General features: G+C 36.8%; 3 protein-coding genes across 3 annotated transcripts in view; all 3 read right to left on the bottom strand.

Annotated features, from left to right (window-relative positions):
• Nucleotides 1–8,645, bottom strand: part of LOC127622807 (tyrosine-protein kinase BAZ1B-like) — a 40,961-nt gene extending 32,316 nt beyond the window's left edge. The window contains 3 exon segments of the mRNA XM_052096896.1: nt 35–179; nt 4,049–4,165; nt 7,989–8,645. Of these exon segments, the coding sequence (XP_051952856.1) occupies nt 35–179; nt 4,049–4,165; nt 7,989–8,107 (381 nt within the window). The 5' untranslated portion in view covers nt 8,108–8,645.
• Nucleotides 8,646–10,305: 1,660 nt separating this feature from the next.
• On the bottom strand, nt 10,306–15,725 carry bcl7bb (BAF chromatin remodeling complex subunit BCL7B b). The gene is made up of 6 exons (XM_052096903.1): nt 15,568–15,725; nt 15,023–15,098; nt 14,822–14,924; nt 14,368–14,550; nt 12,558–12,637; nt 10,306–12,403 (listed from the first exon to the last, which is right to left on the bottom strand). The coding sequence occupies exons 1-6, from the start codon at nt 15,657–15,659 to the stop codon at nt 12,332–12,334; spliced, it is 606 nt and encodes a 201-aa protein (XP_051952863.1). The 5' UTR covers nt 15,660–15,725; the 3' UTR covers nt 10,306–12,331.
• A 2,881-nt stretch (nt 15,726–18,606) lies between these two features.
• On the bottom strand, nt 18,607–23,920 carry tsen34 (TSEN34 tRNA splicing endonuclease subunit). The gene is made up of 4 exons (XM_052096902.1): nt 23,304–23,920; nt 23,081–23,222; nt 19,928–20,200; nt 18,607–19,033 (listed from the first exon to the last, which is right to left on the bottom strand). The coding sequence occupies exons 1-4, from the start codon at nt 23,658–23,660 to the stop codon at nt 18,816–18,818; spliced, it is 990 nt and encodes a 329-aa protein (XP_051952862.1). The 5' UTR covers nt 23,661–23,920; the 3' UTR covers nt 18,607–18,815.
• Between the last annotated feature and the right edge of the window lie 819 nt (nt 23,921–24,739).

Below are 24,739 nucleotides of genomic sequence, written 5' to 3'. Positions count from 1 at the left end.
TGTTCTTTTCAAAACATTCAGTACACGTTCCTACCAGAAAGTCGCACTCCTCATCAACAGCATATTTGGTGAGAATCTCCACCCAGGCCAGGTCCACTAGCTTATCAAGAGGTACTGTGTTATGATGCACAATCTCCAGAACTGGCTTCTCAAACCACACTGGATACTCCTCCTGAAGCCTATGGCAAGCATATGATAGATAGATAGATATATATATATATATATATATATAAAAAAAACACACACAGTTGAAAAACCACTCCACAAACTATAATTTTGGCAAGTAATTTAGGGCATCTACTTTGTGCATGACAAGTTATTTTGTTCAACAATTGTTTCACTTTTAATGGACTATTTCACAATTCCAGGTGGGTCAGATGTTTTAGCTTCAGATTATTAGCTTCTGATAGGATGTGTACTGAATTGGAGATGTACCTGTGGATGTATTTTAAGGCCTACCTTCAAACTCAGTGCTTCTTTGCCTGACATCATGAGAAAATTAAAAGAAATCAGCAAAGACTTCAGGAAAAATAATTATGAACCTCCACAATTTCCATGTTCATCTGTACAAACAATAGTACACAAGTATAAACACCATGGGGCCACGCAGCCATCATACCGCTCAGGAAGGAGACGCATTCTGTCTCCTAGAAATGAACGTAGTTTCATGCACATCAATCCCAGAACAACAGCAAAGGACATTGTGAAAGATGCTGGAGGAAACAGGTAGACAAGTATCTATATCCACAGTAAAATGAGTCTTATACAGATATAACCTGAAAGCCTGCTCAGCAAGGAAGACGCCACTGCTCCAAAAACGCTATAAAAAAAAAAAGCCAGATTACAATTTCAAAACTGTAACCATTTAGCCATAATGACCATTGTTATGTTTGGAGGAAAAAGGGTGAGGCTTGCAAGCCGAACACCACCATCCCAAGCATGAAGCATGGGGGTGGCAGCATCATGTTGTGGGGTGCTTTGCTGCAGGAGAGACTGGCGTACTCCACAAAATAGATGGCATCATGAGGAAGGAAAATTATGTGGAAATACTGAAGCAAAATCTCAAGACAGGAATTTAAAGCTTGGTCGCAAATGGGTCTTCCAAATGGGCAATGACCCCAAGCATACCACCAAAGTTGTGGCAAAATAGCTTATGGACAACAAAGTCAAGGTGTTGGAGTAGCAATCACAAAGCCCTGACCTCAACCTGATAGTAAATTTGTAGGCAGAACTGAAAAATCATCGTGACCAAGGACGCCTACAAACCTGACTCAGTTACACCATTTGTCTGGAGAAATGGGCCAAAATTCCAGCAACTTATTGTGAGAAGCTTGTGGAAGGATACCAAAATATTTGACCCAAGTTAAACAATTTAAAGGCAATGCTACCAAATAATAACAAAGTGTATGTAAACTTCTGACCCACTGGGAATGTGATGAAAGTAATAAAAGCTGAAATAAAATCACACTCCACTATCATTCTGACATTTCACATTTTTGAAATAGTGATCCTAACTGACCTGATTCAGGGAATGTTTTCTACAAGTAAATTACAAGAATCGTATTTAAGTTTAAATGTATTTGACTAAGTTGTATGTAAACGTCTGACTTCAACTGTATGTTTGTGTGTGTGTATATATCAATTCAGCACTATTCTAAGAACATTACGGCATTGTAAGCAGGCAAAATATTCACTTTGAATTTAAACATTTTGGAAAATATGAATCAGGAAGTGGCTGGACCAGAGTTATTATAGTTTTGGATTTTTCATATTTTTGTTTTTTAGTTTTGGATTTTTAATATTGTTTTAATTTCTATTCAATTTGTCATTTCAACAGTTTTCATTCATTTTCCCACTTTGTTAGATTTAGTTCTCAGTGTTTTCTAGTTTCAGTTTAGTTTATTATGACTGCCAAAACTAAAAGCAACTACTGGTATCATTTAAAATGTCTAACATCATTACATATCTCTGGGTAGTCTTGGCATTTTCATGTTTAATCAAGGAAGATTGCAAATGTTTTATATTTAATAATATAGGGTGGTGATGGGTAAAGTGTAATAGTTACACTTGACCCTTATTTTATCCACATGCCTTTCCTTAAATAGTTAAAATCATTACTAAACGAATATTTGGGATGTAAATAATTAACATTGAGGTATTGTATTCATGATTTTACATCAGAACGTGTGACAGAGCTCATTTCATGACCACCAGTGGGAAAACCAAGGGTAAATAAAATGACAAATTTGAGGCAAATCTTTTTACGGTGATAAAAATATAAAAGTTGACAATGTTTATAAATGTTAAATATGTTGATTTATGACATGAAAGTGTGTAAGAAAATATTAAAATAAATGTTACATATGATGATCTATGACATGGAAGAAAATACATTTCAAATCATTTGTAGATATTATCTATAAAATAATTCATCTTCTTTCTCACTTTACCAACACTGCCTGAAAATAATTTGAGATTTGGTCAAAATAGCATCTCCAAAGGTTTTTCTTCACAGTATTGAGTAGTTCTTAATTTTTTCCTTTTGACTAAGTAAGGAAACATCATAATCTTTCTATAAAAGATATAATGTCAGATTGTGGCATTTGGATAATCTTTAAAAGGTGACAAAAACAATATGACTTGCGCCATATTCACCCTACTGTGTATAAAAAACAAATTAATTCAAGGTCTTAATTTTATTTTAATTCGTTTTTGAAGTTACGAAAAAGTATTTGTTTGGTTTCTGTTTTTCCCCCATAATTTCAGTTCTTATTTTTATTTCTGTTAACCAAAATGCTTTCACTTAGTTTTAATTAAAGATAACACTGGGTGGGACACAATGAAAGGGTCCATATTTTTATTTTAATTGCCAACAGCCTTTAGTTTACATTACCACCAGGCTAAAAATCACAATTTGTTACTTGCTATTGGTGATTGGTAGTATTGGAGGAGGGACATTCTCATCCTAGAGAGCATTTATTGGACAAAAACTTGCATGTATTGCATGAATCTGTGAACAAGGTTCATCATCAATATGGAGAGAACGACTGCACTCTTTAAATGCGAAAACTTAAAACATTTTGGCAGATACATTTGTCAACTTTTAGTACTACACTAGAAGGTTTCTTTTCATTTTATGCATTTGACCAAGATTAATGAAATGAATTTAGAAAAGGATAAGGTTTTCATTGAAAACACTTCTAGATTAATACCGCCAATTAATATGATCTTAATCATCCTCAGAACTGAATGAAATGACCAGTGTGGAGATATGGAAACAATACATCTTCATTCAGGCATCTCAGAATTTCAGAAGCCTCTTCATGGCCAGCAGAGGGAGATGAGACACATGCTTGAATAACATAAGGTGAAGAACACCGGGGGAAAAAAAAAACCTTACATCGCCTGAGACACACAAACATAAAACGCTCTATATGGTCCACACTGCCCACTGTTCTCGAAGTGTTCCTGTGTATGGTTACATAAGCAGCTTGTAAGACAGAAATAGCCCTTTCTCTTTCGGTCTCCCAAACACACATGCAATCTGCTAGCACATCAGTTGAGCAGGTCACAGATTTTTTCCTTTTGTTTTTAAAATTTTGAAAATTGCCTCTACATTGGATTCACGTAAAGAATCAGTCAGTACAAGCTGTTATTAGACTGGAGGGAGGGATGACAAAAGGGCACCAATTAGAAAGCAGCAGTGAGGTCATGTGACAAGAATTCAAAACAGCATATGGGATAGTTTAGCTTATTTTCAGTTTCTTTTTAAAAATGGTATTGAAGTGGTTCCCACTATCCGGCACAACAACAATAAAAGTGTCTCCTAACTTTTAGTAGTGTATAAGACCCATCTCTCTTAAAACCCAATGAACTGCCGACGTTGTCTGCCCAAAAAGGCCATCTAGGTAGGAAGACTCTCACTACATTGTGCGACAATGAATGCTCAGTTACATTTGAGCTGAATGAATAGAGGGCTAATGACTGAGAGGATGCTGTAGTAGTTGCTCCGAGTTTGTTTGTTCACGCATTCATTTTTGTTACTTACAACTCTGTGACCTCCTGTTCCTCTTCCCAGGCCTCCTTGTGTGTGAGCTGGCTGCTGCCAGTGCTTTTGCACGTCCATATCCTCTCTCCATACCGAAGTAATCGAGCTTCATACTCTCTGAGCAGTACAGTGAAGGACAAACACTCTTCAGGAGAAAATTTGCAATCTTTTGCACTAAACAATTCTCAACAAGATGCCCCAAGTATAAAGCAGCACACTACTAAGGCATAGCTGATCTGGATTGAGCCGCTGTCCATCCTCTATGAGAGAGAGCCTCATTCATAATGCATGCGTGTTGCACCACAGCTCAATTATTAAAGGACCAGCTGCAACAGCAGTCCCCACATATTAACATATGCAATTAAGAACAGCTTTGGTGAAAACAGGGTCAACAATACAATTTCTGCAGTAAAAGGTATAACAGAGTCAGACATATTATAGCGTAACACTAACAGAGATCAGATAAACTTATGTCAAATTATTACTTGCACATTTTTCAATGTTCATTAAGCACATATTAAATACATATAAAAAAATATATACTACAAATAAAAAAAAATATAATTCTCCATAGCAACTTGCATAACATTCAACCTACACATTTAATCAGAAAGTCAAAACTTTGACCATGCCAGTGCTAAATTCAAAAAAGTATATTAGCTTTTAAAGCCCATTCCGATACAGATTATTTTTGTGTTTAAGTGTCCGAGAACCAATATTTATTAACCAGTTTTAATTCTTGACTTATTTCTTCTTCTTTAAGCACATTAAGAACTAGGGATGCACCGAAAATTTTCGGCCGAAAATGGCACTTTCGGTTTTCGGGCGAAAGAGAAAAAAAGGCAGAAAATATATACCTCCTCGCCCCGCCCCTCAGTGCTCAGATTTCACTCTGGATCGATCTAGCCCTTATCACGGCGCTACCAAACAAAGGCCGATCATGTCAGCGGCGTGGAAATTCTTCAAAGTTTCTGATAAGGACATCAAATTTGCGATCTGCAGTGTTTGTTCAGCAGAACTTTCAAGATATATACACACACACACACAGTACAGCAAGAGATTCTACAGGAAAGCGCCCCGATCCACAGCAGTGCCACAACTAGCGCAGCTACACCACAACTTGAGGCAATCTAGCTGAACTACGCCAGAAGCTACAATCCCCTTGACTACGGTCGCATAAACAAAGACGGCTTTCCTTTGCTTGAGCGGATTGCGCACAGGTATTTATCTGCACCAGCACAGAGAGTGAGAGTCAGTGCAGCATCTCATGTTCTTGATGAGCTTTCTGACAGGACAGACTGGACACAAAATGTTTTTTTCTTTTTCTTAAATAGGTTAAAAAAAATTCGGTTTCAGTTTTCGGCCAAGTGCATCCTGGATTTTTCGGTTTCGGCCCAGAATTTTAATTTCGGTGCATCCCTCTTAATAACATTAATTTATCACTAACCTCTGGGTGAACTGCTTTACAAAACTTAAATTGTGCAGTCTACAAAGAATTCACGTTTAAGTTGCAATGTACACTCGTTCAAAGCCCTTCAGTTGAGTTAACATTTAAAATGTGAAATATTTAATGTCCAACTTTACCTCTAAAAGCAATTTTATAGGACCAGTTAAGGCTGGGCGATAAAACGATATCAATATATATCACGATAATGAAAATCTACGATAAGCTTTTGAGCAATTTTTGATATTTACTCTGTGTTGCAAAAACACAAGCAGTTCGGCTTTCTCAGGCTGCGTTTCTACTGGGATGGACAAAATCCTCTCAAAGGCGCTCACAGCGCTAGGAGAGAGCTTTCTCCGCACCGCTACCAATCCTACGATCCACCTTGAGAGCGTGACGCTCTGTTTGAAATTAATTGAAAACGCTCTCAGCTTCGCTCAACGTGCCAGTGGTAACGTAGGGTCAGACTGCATGAACTTGCTAATGCTAGCTGTCTTGCTAACAATTAGGTTACGTCGGACACCGGATTTATTCCATCCGCACCACAAGACTTCATGACAACGCTCTCTCATCGTCTCTAGTGAAGAGCATGACAGAACAACAGTGATGTGGCAACAGCTCTGATCTTTCTGCGCTGTAATCTTGAATATTGTTCTCTAGCACCAAACATGCATCATTTCTGCCCTGTCCCGCTCCGCAAGCATTGCCTCTTTTTCCTGCATGTGTGTAGACATGAAGCGCCGCATGAGTTAACGTGGTTTCAAAGCACCTTTTAGACCATAACGTTTTTCCCTTTTAAATGTATCTTTATTAATCAGCATGTTACGAGCCTTTAATAATAAACTAATCGAATAAACAAATCGATTTCGGTTCTAATTTTGTGTAAATTCATTAGATGTCTGGAATGGATAAGGAAAGACTAAAATTACTAGTTGGTAGACTAGTCCATCAATTTAATGAAAATATACAAAATGTTCCCTCTGGACACCCCTGAACCCACATTCAGCATCAAAAAATATTCCAACAAATACTGGACTGCTGTCACTATGCTTCAGAACAAACAGATGAGCTTTTAACATTCATTTTCAATTGATTAACGGTAGAAGACGGTCAAATTGGTAAAAGATCCCGCAGACCTCACTGCTTTGGCCGTCTCTGGACTCCCCGTGCAGTTTTGTAGAGACTATTTTGACTGTTTAGAATTTATTTTCTCTTCTTTTCTTCTGTCAACTTTGAAAAAAAAAAAAAAAGAACGTGCTGTGTGTAAATGTATATCGTGATAAGTATCGATATCGAACAATATGAAAAAGATTATCGTGATAACAATATTGGCCATATTGCCCAGCCCTAGGACCAGTGACTGATTAAGTGTAAATATAGGTTAAAAATATCAGTCAAACCGATCTAGTTACACAACATCGGAGTGACTATGTGTCAGACTTTACATTTTTGGGGTGAAATAACCACGTAAAGGTGTTGTAAGTAGCCCCTGGCCAACAACGCTTAAAACCACGCCCCTCAAAAGACATGTTTAGCCAAAGCGATGTCAACCAAACAAAAGCATTAAATGATTGACAGGTATGTGTGTTTCTGATTAGCTAAAATAAAAAAAAAAGCTCCCCTGTCATTTCTTTTTTGGGTTTGTTACAAATCTTAAGACTGTCAAAAACTATTTGGGCATTTAATACTCGGTGTTTAAAATAAAATTAATAAATTAAATTTGGTTTTTAAATCAAATCTATGTGAATGATGCATTAACAGTAGAAATCACAGTCGTTACAGTGCACGTGGGTGCTGAAGCCCTAAAGTTCAGCTTTAGATGTCCCCTGTCAATCATGGCCAGACTCACGTGGCGCGCGGAGAACATCTCGCGCGCAAATGACCTCGCGCAGAAAAACCTCTCATATTTCCCCTCAATCCACCTGCAGCTTGAGCAAAAACTATGCACATTTCACAACCAAAGCCACACACTCAAAGCATGATATAAACAACCTATAATTGACCCTCACAGCGCAGCTGACATTGTCATTACAATGAATCACACTCGTCCTTCTAAACGATCGTTACACAAGAGTCATGGCAGTTTGGATGGGAAACTGTTTCACCAGACGTCATACAGACACACTTGGCGTCCTGATGCTAGCCTGCTAACATTAGCTCGCTTGAAAATGCACAGGACAAGAGCATTTGCAGACAAACCTTCAGCAACATAACTTTCAGCATGCCTCACAAATAAATAAACCAACAAACATCCCTGTCCAATAGTGCAACCTCGCGTGATATGCGGGTCATTGTCATCTTAGCCGGTTAGCTTTACAACAAGTTACAGTGTGTGAGAGGAAAACAATAGTAAACAATAATAAATGCATAAATGCACAGCGATCCCACATGACCGCAACAAGACCCGCGTGGAAATAACAGGCAGATACTTTAGCATCCAATTGTTTGTGTGTTTGTTGCGTGTAAAGCTATGGTGCAGACAGTGATAAAGGATACTCTTTGTTCCTGAAGGCCTCTTTAGTGTGCTCGATGATGAACACCTCCTCTCCAGGGCCCGGCGGCTCCGACAGCGGCTTAGCCAACGGGTACGGCTTTCGACCCAACAACGGTGCCATCGTGGGCTACTGCTGCTGCAACCACGGATATGTCGGTAAATTAAAGTACCAAAAGAGCTCGTCGATGTCTTGAACTAAATATCCCGCGAAATCTGCACGTTGACGGCGTAGCGACTGAGCTAGGCTAGCGCGCGACGCTCGACTTCTTGATGAAGCGCGTGAAAACAAAACAAACAAAACTACGGCTAAATTGGTCAGTTACATGTCCTCGGGGAAATCCGCTGGTTCGGGAAGCGGTTGTGTCATGGTGATCTGGCTGTAAGAGTGTTTATGAAGGAGTGAACGGAAGCTCCCGAATGCCGGGGTTGAAAGCGCGAAACGCGGCGGAGGCGGTCCGTCAGAGCGGGTATGGCGGGCTTTCATAAACCGCTCGGGTCCGTGTTGCACTCGAATCTCCGGGCCAGAACGACTTTACACTCCCTTGTCCGCACAGATTGTGAACCGCGTAGATTCTGATTTTGGGGCGTTAATTACATAAACAAACAAGACTGTTTATAGCTGATTGAAAAATGGCGGGAGTTCCTGCAACACCGGCAACATTCCGTACAACCTCAAAACACCGTTTCCCCAGTAGCAGGCAGCGTCTCACGAACAAGTTCCGCCCACCGCTAACAGCTATTGGCTATTAAAAAGCTACGACAAAGACTTATGTATTTTATTGGTCATATGAACTGTCGGTCAAACCTACGCCATCTTTTGTCAAAGAAACAACCCCTCCAATCAAAATAAAACATAAGGTGGTAAACATTTTGATAGATAATTTCCAAATGACTGTGTCTCGTTTCGAAGGCTGCGTACTAGGTAGGACGCGTCCTTTGAAGGCTGCAGTATACCGAGTGGCCTCCTTTAAACAAGGCTCGTTTAAACGAGACAGCCTTCGTAGGACAAACGGAAACGGAAGGTAACATGGTTGCTATGACAGCACGCCACTCTTTAACAAGCGCGAGTGCTTTGAGTGAGAATGGAATATTTAGGAGAGTTATAATGATGTAGAGAGAAAATAAAGTATATTTTACAGGTGTACTTTTTGTCTAATACTTTATTTTAATTATATATTAATATAATTATGCATATCATATACTCTGCACCCATCTACTGCGGTACTTCAACTTGGGAATTAACGTTCCTTGCGTTTGAACATCATATTTACGGGCAAATTGGCGTCATTTATTATTTTATTTTTTTTTACATTTCCGTTGAAGCAAAGAATTGTGGGTTATGAGTGCCCACGAAAGATACACCTCATGCATCTTCCGAATTCCCGTGAAAAAAGGTCGCATTCTTCTTAAAAGAAATGGAAAATTATTTAAATGTGACCTCAGTATCTGTTAATAAGAACGCTTTAAGGACTGATAGTATTTGCTCTGTTTTTGGGCTCTTCATGTGATCTTTTTTATGTGAGATAATGGCCCTCTTATTTTTTTGTAATTATTTTTACAATTGTATTTTATTTTTTTTGTCTTGTTTTATTTTGTGTTGTTGTTTTTTATAATTGTTGTTGTTAAGATTATGTACGGTACGTAGTTTTTTGTTGTTGTTGTTGAATGTTCTCAGCAAGAAAAAAAGAAGGTCGCAAAAGAAGTGTCCTACTCACTGATCTACAGGTATATATATAGATCAGTGGTCCTACTCGCTTTTTTGAAACGAGACAGCCTCGATGACGTATGCGGCTGAGAAATGCGACCTCCAGAGGAGACACAGCCATGTGTCGTCTGAATGATACACTTTAGTATTAAAAAAAATATTTTTTTAATATCAGAATTTATATAATGCCAAAATGACGCGCATTCAGCTAAAAGAGGCAGCTGTATGGAATTTAAACAGAGACAATAGAGAGTGCACGCGACACTTTTTCCAATTAAAGAGACAGTCTTGATTAATCTGTTCACACCTGGTACACTGAAGAGCCAATGCACAGAGATTCTCCATTAAAATAAATTGAAATACCCCTTTGTTTGTTTAGGCCACACAAGTAATGATGATATAGCATTGTTAAAGCTTTTAACTTTAAAATGATCCAGTTAAAACACTCATATGTTACATCTGTAGAATACTCAATATCTGTCCTACAGTACACCAAAATATGCAATCTGTGAAAAGCTATATAAATCCAAAGTTATATGTATTTCTGCCACTTCTTTAAATCAGGTATATTTTTTTCCAAGACAACACTACGGTCATACAAAAAACATATATATATTTTTTTATTATTATTAGAATAATACTTCAAATATTATTGAATGTGGAAACCTTCATATTTAAAATACAGTCTTCAGGTGACCTTACAAAATATAAAAGATAAGCACAGTTCAGTGATTGGATGCAGCAAAATTAAAAGCAAGAGACAAATAAAGAAAACAAAAGAACAACACTGTAAAAAAAATCCAACTTCAATTTTGTCAGATAAACTCAAAATCTCGAAATACAAAAACAAAAAAAACTCGAAATAGAGATGAAATACTTAAAACGATTAAGAAAGTCAACTTTTATACCAAAAAAACAATTGAGCACATATAATGTCAAGTTTGGTGGTGAGGGCAGAACTTACAGGCTTTTGAGCATGCTTAGTTTGATCACTTATGCTGAGTCCATTTGAGGCAGAATAATCCCCCACCCTCAAATATTTGACAAGGAATATTTTCTTATTTAATGTATATGATGTCTTTTTTTTTTTTTTTTACACGAAATCTCCACTTTCACTTTTACATCTGAAAGTGAAAGTTAAAGTGGAGATTTAGAGTGGAGGAAAAAAAGGACAAAAATATTGATCTACTTCTCACCCACACTTATATTGCTGAGAGAATTAAAAATTTTGGGTGAACTATTCTTTAATTGTATGTAAATATTTATATGTAATATTTTCATCAGGATGTTGGATTGTACATTATTATATATTGGCCTTACTATTAGACAAAATTTACTTTTATTTTCTTTACAAAATAACTGCGTAGGATTGTCCATTCAGTGGAATGTTTTGTAGAAACATTGTGAAGCTTTGTCAAATGCAAACTTTTTTCTTAAACTTTTTACTGTTTTAAGTCTATAAAGCCAGGCCTCACACGGACATGGAAAATGAGGAAATTTGAGGGAATTTAAACAGTGACTTAACTTCCAAAAATGTGAATAAGTTGGACCAAATATTTGGTACCTTGGTGGGGCTAATGCATGATCTTATGTAGAAATGTAGATTTGCATAGAAAAGGATATCTTTGTATATTATTATTATTATTTTCTCCCCAATTTGGAATGCCCAATTCCCAATGCAATCTAAGTCCTCATGGTGGCAATCCATGTGGTGGAGTACGAATCTCAGTTACCTCCTGCGACCTGAGACCGTCAATCCGTGCATCTGATTATGTGGCTTGTTGAGCGCATTACTGCGGAGACGTAGCACGTGTGGAGGCTTCACTATATTCTCCACGGCATCCACGCACAACTCACCACGTGCCCCACCAAGAGCGAAAACCACATTATGGTGACCATGAAGAGTTTACCCCATGTGACTCTACCCTCCCTAGCAACCGGGAGGGTAGAGTCACATGGGGTAAGGAGACCTGACTGGAGTTACTCAGCACGCCCTGGAATCAAACTTGTGACTCCAGGTGTGTTTGTATATTATTTTAAAGAATATTGAAATGTAAGGACAGCTATTCTTAAAATGTACATTTATTTAACTTAATAATCATTAATATTTTAAGTTTGCTGAACATACTGTTCTGAGTATATGGAACTTATAATCCAACTTGATTTGTTAAGAAAAAAAGCTTGATGCTTTACTTTAAGTTTACCCAACTTTTTATTTTTTACTGTAAAGGATTTTATCTGAACCAGTTCGCACTGAAGTGTTTTAAAAAGAAAAGAAAGAGAGAAACAAATATTTATGTAAATAAATGAACAGCTGAACTGTTTCAGCACATTACACCAAATATTACTCCGTGCATCACGTGTGCTATAATGATAAAGTTATTTCTCGCTTCATATTGAGAAACAGGCATTTTACAATTTACTTTTCAATTAAAAAATTGCTTTACCTTCAAAAGAAAATACCTGAAGCGAAGTAAGTAAAATCTTGTCATGGACAAACATTTACAGCCTTTCAAGCTTATTTGTTGATCAAATGAATGCAACTCAGGAGTTTGAACGGTTGTAGAAAGTCTCTCAATGTGTTTTGTCTTGGCTGAAAATTTCATTGAACTTTTGATCTGTGTTGTCTAGCTAGTGGTGCTAACTCAAACTTGAGTTTTGTTCAGTACAGACTCTTTTAAGCGGTGGGGCTCCAACCACCTCCTCTTCGTCCTGTGAAAAACAATGTAATACATTGCATAAATTCAATCATGGGTGCTTTGCTAAACACAAATCAGTTTTGCAAAATATCAATAGTATCTAATATCTCTTTCAATTCACCCAAAGCAGCAGATTAACATTTGTATGAAGACAGCTGGAACGTTACCTGTGCAGATAGAGATAACACATCTTCTTTTATTAGAGTCGGGGGCTCATCTGTGACCTCACTGCTGGTCGTTGATGGCTCTAATAATTAGGTTACATCATTTTCATATTTTACCCCAGAAACAAAGAAAGAAATTATTATATAATATTTATTTCCATTCATCATTACTGTAATGCAGAGGAAAAAATAAAACATCTCATGTTTTAAAGTGTTATAAAATAAAGCAATACTGAATTGAGAATAATGAGAATCATCACATTATAGAATAATATAGAATAATATTATACATTATATAGAATAATAAGAGCTATAAGACAATAAAAAAGTGGCTTTGGAATCCAGTGTAGCTTATTTGCATATTATTGAACATAAGCCAATCATTGGCATACAGTTCACAGCAATCCATTTTTACAAGTGAATCAGTCAGAGATTTATTGTGAGGCTTGTCTAAGTACACGTCAATGTACACCTGTGTCAGACGGATGCTTTTGGAGCGTCTCGCTTTAGTTGCGTCACGACGTGTCACAAACATAAACTTTTTAGGTCTCTGTGTCTAGTTAAACGTAGTTTAAAACTTAGAAGAACACGTCTTGAGATCCCTTAGTTGCTGTGTTTTGAATGCAAGAACGCATCCTCGTGTTGTGCTGTCTGCTGAAGGGTTGGTTTGTTCTTTGTATAAGCAGTAGTTGCCTACGGTATACAGTACAGCTGAAGTTTCGCTTACTGCCCCCTGGAGAAAACAAGTGGTACTTCAAGCTTGAATTTCTCATGAAATGTCCTTATAACGCTTAATGCATTATTTTTTATAAAATTAAATCGCACTGAATTAATGCATTAAATTGCTAGCCCTAATAATTTCATGAGATTCATTAACTTATTGTTATACATGAGAGTTTTGATCATGTTAAGCATGTTAGCATACAATGCAAGTGAAAGGTTCAAAAGTAAATAAAGGCAGCATTAAAGTAATATATATGATTGCAGTGTTTTAATCAATGTTTTCTTAAATGATCCGGTTGATTTTGGGGTGAGAACAGACCAAAATGTAACTGCTTTTTCATTGTACATCTTGTCAGCAGTCTCCTTAGTGATCATGATTTAAAGCTTGAATACACTTCCTGTAGCGCCATCTAGCGCTCTGCACATGAGTCAAACACTAGGAAGTGTAATAGAGCTTGAAATCATGATTGTGCCTAGAGACTGCAAAGGCAAGATGTACAGTAAAAAGGAGCTATATTTTGGTCAGTTCTCAATCAAAACTGAATAGATCGCTTCTGAAGACATTGATTTAACAACTGGAGTTGTATGGAATACTTTTGTGCTCCTTTTATGTGCTTTTTTGAGCTTCAAAGTTTTGGTCACCATTCACTTGCACTGTACCGACCTACAGAACTGAAATATTCCTCTAAAAATCTTCATTTGTGTTCTGCGGAAGAAGAAAAGTCATAGACATCTGGGATGGTATGAGGGTGAGTTGAACTATCCCATTTCTGTAACTGCTGATCTCCTGGGATTTTCACACACAACAGTCTCTAGAATTTACTCTGAATGATGCCAAAAACAAAAAACGTCCAGTGAGTTGAAGTTCTGCAGACAAAAATGCCTTGTTGATGAGAAAGGTCAATGGAGAATGGCCAGACTGGTTCGAACTGACAAAATTCTGTACAATTGTGGTGAAAATAATAGCATTCTGAGATACACGTTGGTGCTGTTTTGGACCTACACAATATTAGGAAGGTGGTTTTAATGTTGTGGCTGATCGGTGTAAATGAGGCTGTAATAGTTGCAGAAAAGCCACCAGAAGTCTCACCTCTCTCAGCTTCCATGCTCTCCTGTCCCAGGGTGGGCGGTTGAGAATCCTCCATGCGGAAATAAGGTGCATGAGACGGGCTCACTGCCTCACTGACATGCTGAGGACTGGAGTTGCTACTGCTGTCCACTTTTGTATTAGACTGATAGGCATCCGAAAGGAAACTCTGGTTACTGTTGTCATCTGTTTATGAAAACAAATACATTAAGAATATATTCATGGGCAGTCTCATGAAGAAACTATGAAAATGATGTTTAAATAAGTAAGCATACTGTAATGCCAAGTTAAGCAAATCACTGATTTTCAAAAGTGAAGGCTGTAATTAAGGTAACTAGAGCGTAACAAAACAGACCAGAATTGCATTACTTTCAACAGGGAATATTCAGAATTGTTTACAGAGGTATATCAAGCTTTCATGTGTCTGCCATAAACAACCTTTTAAGACTTGTATTACCTTGAAAATCAAGTAGCACTGAACGAGCATTTTCCAATACTACATCTGTTGGAAAACCCTTTAATTCCCTCACTGCTGTACCTGGCCCTTTGGGCTTATATATCTGAAAAAATAAGAAGTCATTCTGAACATGAACACTTTGTATATCTGAGAACTGGACATCTGTATGAGATGATCTGTCATATCTTTATTGATACACACCTGTTTGGTCTCTGTAACAGGCACCCATTTGAATATCCGAAGAGATGTATCTCCCACTGTAACCCACTTTTTTTCCCTAGGAGCAGAAAAATCTAAATCATACAAGTGAATCTTGCAATATTGCAATAATATATCACTCAATTATATTTTTCATAAAGGAAATTAAACTTGTTTTTGGGACCATGGAGATGTATTGCATTATTGTAACTGAATGTTAATAAATTATTTGTGAGATTCGCCCATGGAGTGTGCACAGAGTGTAATTGGAATTAAAAATAAAATGCTAATTTGTACACTGTGAAAATCAGACATTCTGAACAAGATTTTCTTAACACACAATCATTCATTCAGTTGAACTACCGAAAGATTGTTCGATTTCCATTCAATATCAAAGACACACCCACACTCCGTTTACAGCGAAGCTCATTGGTTGCCTTACTTGTCTGTCATGTCATTGAATGACGTCAACCCTCCCGCCACTCTGAAGTTTATTTTAGTACGCAGAAGGAAAGAAACTTGTCTCCTTCTTCATACAGACTACTTACCACCGCCGCACTCTTTCAATTGCCGCCATTACTTTTTTGATATCATCTTTTGCACGGCTGCGGGTCTCCGCCCGTACGGATCGCCCGGACATTTTAATAGGTTTTATTAATTTGTTCAGATCTGCTTCTTTTCTTGCCTTCCTTCGTCTGCGACTTGATCTCGTTCTCGTCCTGTGTTCGCCCGGGTCTCGCGAGACTTCATAACGCGCCAATGGCACTGCCTCTCTGTATTCTTCACTCTCCCGATATCATTTATTTTCATCACAATACATAAAACTTAATTTTAATTCTGTTTTCAATAACTACCATATGGCTGCACAACATTAAAAGAAGATGGTAATAAAAGTAATTTCTTTGTAATACCACCAGATGATAGGGCTGAGTGTTCACAGTAAAAAATCAGTTAACGGTGCTAGAAATTTACTGTAAAAATACAGTGACAATTGTTTTAGGGTTCATTACTTCATTATTAAAAAAGGTAAACTCTATATACTAACCTTCTGGAACAGGGTAACACACGTGACACTAAAATATTGCAATAAACATGAACTAAACTAAATCACATATAACACCGAACACCCTAATGTACGTAACTGATATTAAAAATAAAAAAATACATAACTAGTCCCAAAAAATATAATGAAATGTGATGGGTCATGCAGGGACTTCTGGGAATGCCGATTATTTTTTTCACAGTAATTTTAACAATAGTTTACTGTAAAAGTACATGTATTCTCTTGTTAAACATAATATACATTTTTATCATTAATTATATGGTAAAATCTTAATTTTTACATCTAAAACACAATATTCTTAGAATATTTTACTGTAGAATTACATGTATTTTCCTGTTAAATGTATTATAATTTTTTTTACCCTTACTGATTCTTGAGATAAGGGACAAAACAGGTTTTAAATCTTATCTTATTTTTTTATATTAAAGCCATTTGAAATGGATATATTTGTAAAAAAGTTCTCGGCTAACGGACCATGTAGGGGAACACGTTTTTATAAAAATCACTTCTTTCATTTGCGTTAGTTCCATCAGAGTCACTTAAAACATGCTATTTTAATTTGATCCATCCAACAACAGTGTAAAGTCTTTAATGATCTAATAATGGTGTTTATTAAAGGTGATAAAGTACATTCTATCAATTATTTCTGTTTTCACACTATTCTGAAAATTCTGATGGAGTTGACAAAATTTAATATTTTTCCATCTTAACCATGTGTTGTACTCTGTAGCCATTTCGTTTTTTTCCTCAGTTAAAGCTGCCTCTGTAACCTAAACTAAAAAGCCAATAAATTACCCTATCTAACAGAAAGTATCCCAATGGGACGACGAAGTTGACATGTTGAAGCTGTGACCACTGAGACTTAAACATTGTTTAAAATATGAACAAATATTAAACTTATTAAACCACATGTCTGTTGCATCCATGAGCAAGAAGTTGGAAAGGGGTACTCAAGAGATATAGCTGACCATGACATTTTCTGATTTATTCAGAATTCTTAAAAAAAAATCTTACAGAGTTGACACAAAGTGAGGACACAAATTTGAGAGGCAGATTTTTATAGAAAATATAATTTAATGTTTACTTTGTGTATTGTTTGATATTGTACCCCTTTCCATCTCATTAGATTTTTATATTTTTAAGCTTTAGTTGCATTTTTAACACTTTGTTTGGCAGTTTAACATTGTGACGTCTTGCTGAGGACAGGTTAAGTTACATGTGCTTCCAAGTATACAGCATGCATTTTAAAAACATTCTAATTAAATTATTTTAAAACATAAATAATAAATGCCTTGAAAATAAACATTTCCTTGAGATTTTCCCAGTATTTTTATTATTATGAATTTCTTGATATTTAACTTAGAGGACTTTTGTATGTAAGTTTTGTCCCTTATCTCAAGTAAAGACGCTGACTACCACCCCTGGAGTCGGTGTGCTGTGTGACTCCAACCAGGTCTCCTAAGCAACCAAATTGGCCTGGTAGCCTTCTCTGGTCATTATAATGTGGTTTGCGCTCGGTGTGGCGTGTGGTGAGTTGTGCGTGGATGCTGCAGATAATAGCGTGAAGCCTCCACACACACTCAACAAGCCACGTGATAAGATGCGCGGATTGACGGTCTCAGACCCGGAGGAACCTAAGATTTGTCCTCCAGCACCCGGATTGAGGTGAGTTACTACGCCACCACGAGGACTTGGAGGGCATTGGGAAGTCCAAACTGGTGAGAACAAAGAAATGTTAAGGTGACCATCCATTGACCTTTTTTTTTTTTACTATAGAGATTTCTAACTGTGTACTATGCAGTCTAGTTACTAGTTTCAATCATATGTTTTGATTTATTAAATAAAATATAAAATTCACAATTGGAATTTTTTGAAGTCTAGATCATACTAGTTAATTACCATATTGCAATTAAGTGTGCTTGCTTGCTTTAATTAGAGCGAACATTGACATTTTTTTGCATCATATCCGAGTGCTACGCACAAATTTAAAATAAAAAAACTGGCAATATTCCAGGTGTTTCTTAATTTTTCCCCTTCTCTACAATAAAATATTTCTTAGAATGTTTTAATCTGTAATTAATTTATAGGGTTTCCCCCATGTAATCAGTATCAATGTCCATCCTGTCCAACTTTTTGCAAAGGATTTTATTAATTCCATTGTTTTAAGGTTTTAGTTGGTTTGTCTCACCTTAAAACATTTAATTCCATTTGATAAAATAACAGTAATCGATATGAATGTATTCATTTTAAAGATGGGTACAAAAAATTCAATATTAACTTCAAGTTGACCAGCAAAAGCAAATTTAAATCTGTATTTCTATTCCGTTCCCTATCCTGATCAATTTCTTCCCATTGTTTAAATAAATTAGAATACTTCCTAAAATTACAAGCATATATATTTTAAAAACTGTGCAACCAGAATAACCTGACAATAATAATGTTATATCACTAGCCTCATCAATGAATTCAATATTTAAATCTTAGGTATAAAACGCTGAAAACATTAATTACACTACTCAAAAAAGACACTCAAAATACTTTTATTCAATGATATCGGGGCATCCTTCTGCATAGCTGCTCATCTACCAAGACACTTTAGTCCTGTCAGTCATTAAACATTTTTAAACCACTCACTACACATTAAAAAGGCACAGCTGAGGCTTTGAGTTGCTCGCAGAGCACCACATCATCTCTCAACAATCTGAATGGATCAAACAAGTTGTAGTTGATTAGTTAAACCATAGAGCTCCACTGTAGCGATGAATACACCACACCCCCCTCCACGCCCTCATCCTGTCCAGACTCATTGGGGTTCTGTGGAGAGCAAAGCAATACCGTTTTCTTCACATTAGAGCCCAGACGAGCTATAGCCAGAATGTCACACAGCGGTATCTGTTCATCCATGGAGATGCACAACACAATGAAATGAGCATGGAAGCGCAGTGGATCACCTATGGAAAGAGAGCGTAAAGGTTGAGCTGAGCTGAAAATACATTTTATGCTTCAGTTTATATTGGCGAGTCATGTGTCCAGAATACTTCAGAGCAATAAAAGAATGTCCCAGGGCCAATGTGAAAAAGTTCAAAAAAGGCACTACATACTACAGCCAAGATTTATGTGCATGTATTTTTATGCCTTGCAAAGTTAAACATTTCCATGTCTTTCATATATTGGCCATTGCTGTTGTGAATTGTGCCGATTTAAAAGGAATAAATCACCCCAAAATTAAAAGCTTCAAAACTGACATAAAGAGAGCATAAGTGTGGTCCATAAAACCAGAGTGGTTTAATCCATGTCTTCTGGAGAAATAAGATTGGTTTTGGGTGAGAAATCAACCAACATGTGACTCCTTTTTCCACTATCAATCTTAACATCGGCAGTCTTATTGGCATCATCAGGATTTGAAGCTCACCTGAATTTCCAAAAAAAATTATATCGCTTCAGAATACATTGATTACACCACTGGAGTCATTTACATTTATGCATTTGGCAGACGCTTTTATCCAAAGCGACTTACAGTGCACTTATTACAGGGACAATCCCCCCGGAACAACCTGGAGTTAAGTGCCTTGCTCAAGCACACAATGGTGGTGGCTGTGGGGATCGAACCAGCAACCTTCTGATTACAAGTTATGTGCTTTTGCCCACTATCCATTTTGGAGCTTGAAGGTTTTGGACCCCACTGACTTGCATTGCATAGACAAACAGACATCATGTATACTAAAAACGATGGCAGCGCAAGTAAAAATCACCAGTCAGGTAGAAAAAAACTGAGCCCTGTCCTGCAATTTATCTAAAATAAATAAAAAATTGCTTTATGATTTTCTTGGTCATCATAAACATACCTGGGTACACCAGGAAGTCTCCTCCAAACTTCCCTGCAGAGGTCAGATAGTAGCCTTTATTTCTCAGATCCCTGTACACACAGAATCTTGTTTTCAAGCGTTCATCTCGAGGCATTGGCCAGTCAGTGGAGACAACAGTTCGCTCCTCGGGACAGTAGCTGAAGCCCGTCCGGGCAGTACAGAGCTGGACCGTGATAGCCGACAATGGGAAATGGAAAGCTTGGTCCAGTGCATTAAGTCGGTCTCTAATTGCATTGCCTGAGTCATCAGTGCCTGTAGGGTCAAGGAGAGACCTTAAAATACTTAGAGGAGTTACAATGATGAGTTAGGATGCTTGGTAATTTTCTCTCTGCCTAAGAAAAAAAAGGCTGCTGTTTTGATGCCTTAAAATGTACATTTGAAGCCATTTTATCTCCATGTTATTGTTTAAATGTTCACATGAACAAAGAGCTGGTAGTTACTGTAAAGACCTGACTGCAAGGTTAAGGATGATTGTAACATTTAAAGGGGAAAAAAAATATTTTTGTCAATCAATAAAACACGTAATGAACAATTTAACTGATGTATCTGGGTAAAGAATGCTATTAACTTATCAACTGTTCAATATATTTTTATGGGAATTTTGGAAATAACGGGGAATTTTAATATAGCATTTTCCAGGCCTGGAGAATGGAAAAGTAATGGAAATGTCTACTTTATATATATATATATTATACATAAAAAAAAAAAATGTCTGCACTAAATTAGTTTTGTCAAATATAGATGATATTCTATAGAGTAAAACATGCTCAAAAGCCACAATGATGTCTAGGCCTAGTTTGTCAGTGAATCAACTTTAATCAGTTCTCTTCAATGAATTAGGTGAACCGGTTCACAAGGGATAATGTACAGTCAGCCAGACTTTCTGCAAAATATAGGGGTCTTGTATCACCTTGAGTAGAGATGCACCGATCTGATACTGAAGCTTTTAGAAGGATCGGGTATTGGTCCGACGAGCCCCATCCAAATCCCATCCTGTGTGTTGGTCATGTTCAATACTGTCAAGCTCTAAAAATGACCTTTTAACCTTAACAGCAGTGCTAAATATTTGAGCAATACTCAACTTGTGAACTTATCTACAAACAGACACATATAGGACTTCCTGGAGAGTTTAAAAAAGCAGGAGGGTTTAAAAAGTGCACGACTTAAATATATTACTGTTCTATTTAAAATTAAAACTCAATAATAATAATATTAATAACAATTTATTATTATTGTTGTTGTCATCGTTAGTATTTGTTTACAATTTATAACAATATTTAAATTGAATAGGTTCCAAAAAATAACTGTGAATGAAAAGTGGACTGATGTCTTACAACTACAATAAACAAACAAACAAAAAAAAGGGATCTGAATCCTTTAAAGTCCAGATGCATGTTGAAACATTTTTTGGAAAAAATTAAAATACAAAAATAAAACCCTGGTTTCTTTTTTACTGATTGGAATTACTGTTCATTTTGCTGCTACTTTATCCAGTATACTAGTTAATAATAAAGTGTTTCTTAATAAGCGATACATTTATATTGAATTAATGTGTAGTTAGAAGTTTGTATTTCTTCACATATTAAAGAGCACACCCAATTATTTCCACTAAATAATAGAAAGATATTCTAAACTGATTATGTAAAAAAACAACACTGGTATCATCGGTCTCAGCCGATGCTGGGATTTACGCTATCAGAATCAGAAAAGTAGTAACGGTGCAACCACCGGCTAACTATACATTACCTAAGAAGGTAAATCAGAAGCAAAACTGGAGAGCTTGCATATTTGGAATTGAGAACTTGTACAATAAATATTTGTACTCGTAAATTTAAATTTACACTCAGCACCAATGTGAAAACTTGTACATTAAAAATCTGCACTAACAGACAGTAATTGAAAGCTTGTCTTTTGAATTCACAAATGTGTAAAATGACATTCACATAAATACAACGACAGACACAAACTTATATTACACATTAACTTTTGTACTTTTAATTCATTTTCACAGTACAACCACAAATCGGCTCTTACAATCTCTCAAATCTGGCACTGCAACTTTAAATCTTCATGTCTTGACTTTTGCCACTTATTTTGAGAAAAACCTGTAGCAAAACTCACTTGAGCACTTGTAAAATCCTGATGCCCTGATGGTAAGACCAGTGTTCGGCAGGGGAGGGGGCAATGAAATCGTTTTATTGGTTGATGCCTAGCCAATGAAATTAGTTGTACTGTGAAAATGAATTAAAGTACAAAAGTTCATATCAGTTGACATGAAATAATGATGTGTTGAAATATCATGTGAGGAAAAAAAGAAATTGCAGAGTCTCTACAAACAGCTGAATTGAACCTCCAGTTTGCATTCTGTTGGTTCATTTAGCAAAAATGACACTTCCGACATCAATGCACTCCGGTCAATCACACATCACGGTCCCATGACATGTCACAAGATTGCGTGATGAATCAAGAATAATATTTCAATTTCCATTACAACAGACTCGAGCTGGAATTAAAGCACTTTTCAGGCTGTTCTGAAACCAGTATTTAATACAAGTTCGGAATAGCCACATTATTCAAAATTCAGGTCAAATATAATGGCATGCAAAGCCAGTTAGATAGCTAGCACCTGGAAGTCCATCTAGTAGCTTTTTAATGAGCAAAATAGGTGAAAATGTATCAATCAATGCCTACAAAAACAAATCTAAATATCCTCTTGTACATTGCATGTACATACATTTTATGCAATGAAAACACTTAAAATTTTGTTTTTATGTTTCTTGTAACCCAGCCCAGCGCTATGCTCATTAGTTGGCGACATCTTGGAAATGACGTCAAATGACTTCACTAATCAGCTGTCCAACTTAGAGCAGCAGTCAATATTTTCATGTATGAAGTAGGAAAATACCCAGTTCTAAGTTGTCTGCAATGCACCATTATGTTACATGACAAGATTGACCAATCAGAATCAAGTAAAATTCCGGTAATCATTTACCTTAATGATTTGACTAATAAGGGAACAAAACTGCCTAATGAGAGCCTAGAGATAAATACAGTTGCAGACACATGCATGGAGTACTAATGAGACAGACATCACTAGTTTCTCATGTGTTGTTCAGTCTGAGCTGGTCTCACCATTCTCTTTCTCATTCAATACTCTCCTGAGCACAGTCTTCTTGTCCTCCAGGGCCAGAGCGCACTGCTCCTTATAACTGCTCTCCAGACCTGCCTCATACTGTCTCACAGCCTCTGAATGAATCTCCTCATCTCCACTCTCCTGCAGGAAAAAAACAATAGTACATACATGCACTAATCCACAGACAGTAGTTTCGTGCACGTCTCAGTTAAAGTGTGACACCTGTGTATGCCGTGATGCTGCAGCAGTGTGCGTCTCCTCTATCAGCACCAGCGCCTCCTCCTGCATGAGCTCCAGCGGTCTGCCCAGCCGCACATTCTGCCGGGGCTGACGGGCCAGAGAACCCACCAGAGACCCGATCACACCCGCATCTCTGGACCTTTTCACATCGGACACCCTCCACAACAGAGGCGTGGATCCGCACAAACTAATGTCAATCAAACCATCTTCTGTCGGCTGAGGACCACTTTCGCCTCTTGCATGCAAACCCTCGTTAATTTCCATACTAGATGATGATGATGATGATGATGATGATGATGATGATGATGATAAGTCCATCCCTGCTCGATACACATTCATCAATTAAACGTACCGAAACATTGCGAGTTTTCACCCGAAGAGAATAACATTAGACGCAAGGCGAAATCCGTTTACTATATCCACACTCCCTTAAAGAAGTGCTTTGGCCAACATTTCCACATCTGTCTCGGTGTACACGAATGATAATTAAATACTGGTATCGTGTGCTGGAAAAAACGAATACATTTAACTTTAACTACAAGAAAACTGTGCAACATTCTTCACCATTCACAACCCACACCATGCGGTTTTCACTTCCCTTCTCACTGCAACCCATGTGATCAAACTAAGTTCTTCTGGCCAATCAGATCGAAGAATAACAGACGCCCTCTAGTGGACTACTGCCGATACAAGCATAAAAGTAGGCTATGCACTTTTTTTTCATACTTTAGGGTGTAGCAAACAATTACATCACGTTATAAAAACAATTTCCACCTTGTCAAAAATGTAATAAATTTAGCTATAAATCATAATTATGAGATTCAAACTGGGGCGTAGATTCCTGGGGGATTTATATCATGATCAATGTAAAAATAGATAAATGCTTCACGTTCAAGCTAAATCTACATCCATGGATTTTAAGTCATAATTATTATAAGTACAAATTTCGAGAATAAATGTCATAATTTTGAGATTAAAAGTCATAAAAATGAGATACTAAATCATAATTTCAAGATGAAAATTCATAATTAAAAGTGATATTTTGATCTCTTTATTTTTATTTTTTTGTCATCAAATAATTTTGAATCAATACAAAAAAAACTACACTTGGGATTTAATTTGAAACAGAAACCTTGCATGATTTGTGTATATGAAATTGTCCACAAAGGGTAAAAACATTTAGCATATTATTTATCAGATCAAATAAAGCAGTATTTCCCAAAATATTTTACCTCCACAGCACCACCAGTAAGACTCAAGTACACCTTCATCGACAAACCCAAAATGTGTACCAAAGACTAGATATCACTTAACATTATTGTTAATATTGTAATGAAATATAAATACCCAATGCCAACTTTTACAACTTGTTATTATAGGCAATTTGCACAAATCTACTTTATTTTATGAAGTGTTTT

This window comes from Xyrauchen texanus, chromosome 29 (assembly GCF_025860055.1).
Source record: "Xyrauchen texanus isolate HMW12.3.18 chromosome 29, RBS_HiC_50CHRs, whole genome shotgun sequence".
NCBI lineage: Eukaryota > Metazoa > Chordata > Actinopteri > Cypriniformes > Catostomidae > Xyrauchen > Xyrauchen texanus.
The sequence above is the reverse complement of the archived record's forward strand: the minus strand, read 5'-3'. Positions and strand labels throughout refer to the sequence as shown.